Source organism: Scyliorhinus canicula, unplaced genomic scaffold (genome assembly GCF_902713615.1).
Source record: "Scyliorhinus canicula unplaced genomic scaffold, sScyCan1.1, whole genome shotgun sequence".
Lineage (NCBI taxonomy): Eukaryota > Metazoa > Chordata > Chondrichthyes > Carcharhiniformes > Scyliorhinidae > Scyliorhinus > Scyliorhinus canicula.
Window position 1 is genome coordinate 272,982 of NW_024055751.1, and position 5,734 is coordinate 278,715.

A 5,734-nucleotide genomic window follows, 5' to 3' on the forward strand; every position below is an offset into this window, starting at 1 on the left:
TCCCCGCCCACCTGCCAGGGTTTCCTTCTTTACCAGAGATCAGAGTCCTCATTGATGATTTTAGCCCAAACTAGAACCACATTAATTGGAAAACAAATATTTTCATGTAGGTTAGGAGCTCCACAAAGTGTTTCCAACCCCTCCGACCCATCTCCTGAACAGGTTGACACATTTATTTGTCTGACTAAAAGAATGATCTTTGATCGCACCGTGGTTAGCACTGCTGCCTCATGGTACCAAGGACCCGTGTTCGATCCCATTTCTGGGTCACTGTCTGTGTGGAGTTTGCACATTCTCCCCATGTCTGTGTGCGTCTCACATCCACAACCCAAAGATGTGCAGGGTAGGTGGTTTGGCCACGCTAAATTGCACCTTAATGGAAAAAAATAATTGGTCACTCGAAATTTATTTTAAAAAAGGATTGTCTCTTTCCTAATGTTCACAATTAAAGGGATGGGTTCCCCAGCAGATGGCTGACATTTCAGGGGAAAGTAAATTGATAATGGATAGAGATATGTCTCGTGTTGTTATATGGTACAGATTAGATATATTATTTATCGTTCTGTAATAAAGTAAACATATTATTTTTTCTCTTCTTGTAATATAAGAATATAGCTACGTTGTAGATTTCCAGTCATCTCTTCCCTCAGAGGGTTGTTAGTCTTTGGATTTCTCTTCCACAGGGACCAGTTGTATCTGGGGGCCATTGAATATATTGAAGCACAAGTTGGACAGATATTTTATTGACATTGGAGTTCAGGGTTATGGGGAACAGGTAGGAAAATAGAGTGAAAGCTGAGATCATGGATTTCTTCACTCGAGGATGTGGTGAAGCTTTTGAATTCTCTATCCCAGAAGAATGTGGAGCCTCAGTCATCAGGTATGTTCAAGACAAATATTGACAGGTTTCTAGATATTGAAGATATCGAGGGATATGGGGATCGTGTGGGAAAATGGTGCTGAGGTAGATCGGCCAAGGATCTCATTGAATGGTTGAGCAGACTCGGTGGGCCGAATGGCCTACTCTTGCTCCTATTCTAATCTCTGTGTCCTGGTCAGGAAGCAGTGAGCTGAGCTTGGATCTGTCAATCAACATGAATCCGCACCTTCAGGAGAATTGGGAGGGTGAATATTAGATACAGCAGAGTTAGAATGGAGGGGGGATTGTGGAGATTTACAGTTTTTAGAGAACAAGAGAAAATTATGTTCCATAAGAACTAGAATTGTCCTGAATTTTAATAATAATGATCTTGATTGTCACAGGTAGGCATACTTTGCAATGACGTTCCTGTGAATTTCTATCCTGTACTAACTGATGACTTTTGTGAATTTAAATGAATCAGCACCTTCAGGAGAATTGGGAGAGTGAACAGTAGATACAGCAGAGTGAGAATGGAGGGAGATTGTGTGGGATGGAGATTTACAGACTTTGGAGAACAAGATGATAGGAATGGACTTTCCAATTAAACACTAATTTGATGTCAATTATCCAAATGAAGTCACTGAGACAAAAAGGGTTACAGGTGGCACTATTTGTTCATGGAGATTTGTGTGTGAAGTTGGATCAAAGAAACAAAGGTGTTTGTGGAGAAACAGAGCTCTTGCCTCCTTTATTCTACAGCAACGGGCAGCACGGTAATTCAAGTGGGTAGCACTGTGGCTTCACAGCGCTAGGGTCCCAGGTTCGATTCCCCGCTGGGTCACTGTCTGTGCGGAGTCTGCACATTCTCCCCGTATCTGTGTGAGTTTCCTCCGGGTGCTCCGGTTTCCTCCCACAGTCCAAAGACGTGCAGGTGAAGTGGATTGGCCATGATAAATTGCCCTGAATGACCAAAAAGGTTAGGAGGGGTTCTTCAGATGTGGGGATAAGATGGAAGTGAGGGCTTAAATGGGTTGGTGCAGACTCGATGGGCCGAATGGCCTCCTTCTTCACTGTATGTTCTATGTTCTAACTCAGAAGCTCGAACACAAGAGAGGAAATGATGTTCCATAGAAACTAGAATTTTCTTCTCCGAATTTCTATCCTGTGCCAACAATGATAACTTTTATAAATTGTTTTTAAAGGATATTGGAAGAGGAGGAATCGCAGACAAACGTCTCAAACATCACGTCAAACTCAAACGATTCCTTTTGATCTGAATATCATCGGCGAGGAGGAGAAATGTTTGTCCGATCTGTCGGCTTCAAAAGGTTTTAAACGTGAGTGACGGGAAAAGTACCGAGACCCACACAACACACACCCGAGTGAGAGTGTTCCAGTGAACTGACTGTGAAAAGAGCTTCAACTATGACACAGTCTGAGAAAACGTCACACCATTCACAGTGAGGAGCGACAGTGCACATGTTCTGTGTGTGGACAAGGCTTCCGCTGATTGTCCAATCTGGAGAGACACGGCGAGACCCAAAACATGGAGAAACCGTGGAAATGTGGGGACTGTGGGAAGGAATACAGATTCCCATCTGAGCTGGAGACTCATCGATGCAGTCACACTGGGGAGAGGCCATTCACCTGCTCTCAGTGTGGGCAGGGGTTCACTCGGTTATCGCACCTGCAGGCACACCAGCGAGTTCACACTGGGGAGAAACCATTCACCTGCTCTCAGTGTGGAAAAGGATTAATTGATTTATCCAGCCTGCAGTCACACCAGCGAGTTCACACTGGGGAGAGGCCGTTCACCTGCTCTCAGTGTGGGCAGAGATTCCGTGCTTTATCCAACCTGCGGAGACATCAGCGACTTCACACTGGGGAGAAGCCATTCACCTGCTCTCAGTGTGGGAAGGGATTCCATACTTTATCCAACCTGCAGTCACACCAGCGAGTTCACACTAGGGAGAGACCATTCACCTGTTCTCAGTGTGGGAAGGGATTTATTGATTCATCCTCCCTGCGGAAACACCGGCGAGTTCACACTGGGGAGAGGCCATTCACCTGCTCTCAGTGTGGGAAGGGATTCATTGATTCATCTACCCTGAGGAGACATCAGCGAGTTCACACTGGGGAGAGGCCATTCACCTGCTCTCAGTGTGGGAAGGGATTCATTGATTCATCTACCCTGAGGAGACATCAGCGAGTTCACACTACGGAGAGGCCGTTCACCTGCTCTCAGTGTGGGAAGGGATTCATTGATTCATTCACCCTGCAGAGACATCAGCAAATTCACACTGGGGAGAGGCCATTCACCTGCTCTCAGTGTGGGAAAGGTTTTACTCAGTTATCCATCCTGCAGACACACCAGCGAGTTCACACTGGGGAGAAGCCATTCAGCTGCTCTCAGTGTGGGAAGGGATTCCGTGATTTACCCAACCTGCGGATCCATCAGCGAGTTCACACTGGTGAGCGCCCGTTCATCTGCTCTAACTGTGGGAAGGGATTCACTCAGTCATCCAGTCTGCAGACACACCAGAGAGTTCACACTGGGGAGAAGCCATTCACCTGCTCTCAGTGTGGGAAGGGATTCCGAGCTTCATCCAACCTAAGGAACCATCTGCGAGTTCACACTGGGGAGAAGCTGTTCACCTGCTGTCAGTGTGGGAACGCATTCAGTGATTTATCCAGTCTGCAGACACACCAACGAATTCACACTGGGGAGAAGCCATTCACCTGCTCTCAGTGTGGGAAGGGATTTATTGATTCATCCATCCTGCAGAGACATCAGCGAGTTCACACTGGGGAGAAGCCATTCACCTGCTCCCTCTGTGGGAATGGATTCACACAGTTATCCAGTCTGCAGACACACCAGCGAGTTCACACTGGGGAGAGTCCATTCATCTGCTCTTAGTGTGGGAAGGGATTACATAGAAACATAAAAATATAGGAGCAGGAACAGATCATTTGGCTCTTTGCGCCTGCTCTGCCATTCATTATGATAATGGCTTATCATTCATAGCCTAATTCTGCTTTCCCTTCCATATCTTTAATTAATTAATAAACTTGATTGTCACAAGTACACTTACATTGAAATGAAGTTACTGTGAAAAGCCCCTAGTCGCCACATTCCGGCGCCTATTCAGGTACACAGTGGGAGAATCTCTGTCCTAAATGGTCTACCCCGTATCCTCAGACTGCGACCTCTAGTTCTGTACACTCCCACCATCAGGAAAATCTTTCCTGCATCTATCCTGTTAGGATAATATAGGTTTCTATGAGATCCCCCATTCTTCTGAACTCCAGTGGATACAATCCTAACTGATTCAATCTCTCAAACGTCAGTCCCACCATCCCAGGAATCAGTCTCGTAAACCTTCGCTGCACTTCCACCTGAGCAAGAACATCCTTCCTCAGATAAGGAGCCCAATACTGCTCACAATATTCCAGGTATGGCCTCACCAAGGCCCTGTGTAATAACAGCAAGATATTCCTGCTCCTGTACTTGAATCCGCTCGCAATGAAGGCTAGCACAGCATTTGCCTTCTTTACCGCCTGCTGTAGCTGCATGCTTACCTTCAGTGACTGGTGTACAAGGATACCCAGGTCTCGTTGCACATTCCCCTCTCCTAATTTATGGCCGTTCAGATAATAGCCCGCCGTCTCGTTTTTGTTGTCAAAGTGGACAACCTCGCATTTCTACAAATTATACTGCATCTGCCATTCATTTGCCCACTTTCCCAACTTGTCCAAATCACAATGAAGGATCTCTGCATCCTCCTCACAGGACCCCCCCCCCCCCCCCCCCCCCCCCCCCTCACACACACACGCAAAGTGGTGTCATCTGCAAATTTGGAGATATTGGATTTTCCTCCCTCACCAAATCATTAATATATAGGGTGGTTAGCACTGTTGCCTCACTGTGCTGTGGACCAGTGTTTAATCCTGCCCCGGGTCACTGTCCGTGTGGATACAAGTGTCTCCGTGGTCTCACCCCCATAACCCAAAGAAGTGCAGGGTAGGTGAATTGGCCACGCTCAATTGCCCCTCAATTGGTAAAAAGGAATTGGGTACTCCTAAATTTTTCTTAAAATCATAAATATATCTTGTGAATATCTCAGGTCCTAGCACTGATCCCTGTGGTATCCCACTAGTCACTGCCTGCCAGTTTGAAAAAGACCATTAATTCCTACTCTGTTTCCTGCCTGCCAACCAGTTTTTTATCCATATCAATTCACTACCCCTAATTCCAAGTGCTTTAATTTTACACATTAATCTCTTGTGCGGGACTTTGGTCAAAAGCCATCTGAAAGTCCAAATATCACATCCACTGGCTGCCCCTCGTTAACTCTACCAGTTACACCCACGAAGAATTCCAGTAGATTTGTCAAGCCTCTGATACAATCAGCCTGATTTCCTGTTTTATGCCATTCCTAACATCACCACTGCAGTTTGGGGGTCTATATACGATGCCCACTAAGTTTTTTGCCCCTTGGTGTTTCTCAGCTCTACCCATACAGATTCCACATTGTTGGAGCTAATATCCTTCCTGACTATTACATTAATTTCCTCTTTAACCAGCACTGCCGCTCTACTGCCTTTTCCTTTTTGTCTGTCCTTCCTAAATACTGAATAGATTCAATTCCCATCCCTGGTCATCCTGCAGCCATGTCTCCATAATCCTGATGATCTCACTCCCGTTTACATCTATTTTCACAATTCACTCGGTATGCCATCTGCAGTCACACCAGGGAGTTCATACTGGGAAGAGGCCGTTCGCCTGCTCTCAATGTGCGATGGGATTTAGTAATTTATTGCACTTTCTGAGACAACAACATGTTCACAACAGATTACAGGGATTGGATTCTG

General features: G+C 46.0%; 1 protein-coding gene across 1 annotated transcript; it reads left to right on the forward strand.

The window, feature by feature from the left end:
• Positions 1-2,522: 2,522 nt before the first annotated feature.
• On the forward strand, positions 2,523-3,965 carry LOC119960922 (zinc finger protein 229-like; the record flags this gene model as incomplete). Its single annotated transcript, XM_038788510.1, has 1 exon — positions 2,523-3,965. A coding segment is annotated over one exon (1,257 nt), but the record flags the coding sequence as incomplete, so codon positions are not given.
• Between the last annotated feature and the right edge of the window lie 1,769 nt (positions 3,966-5,734).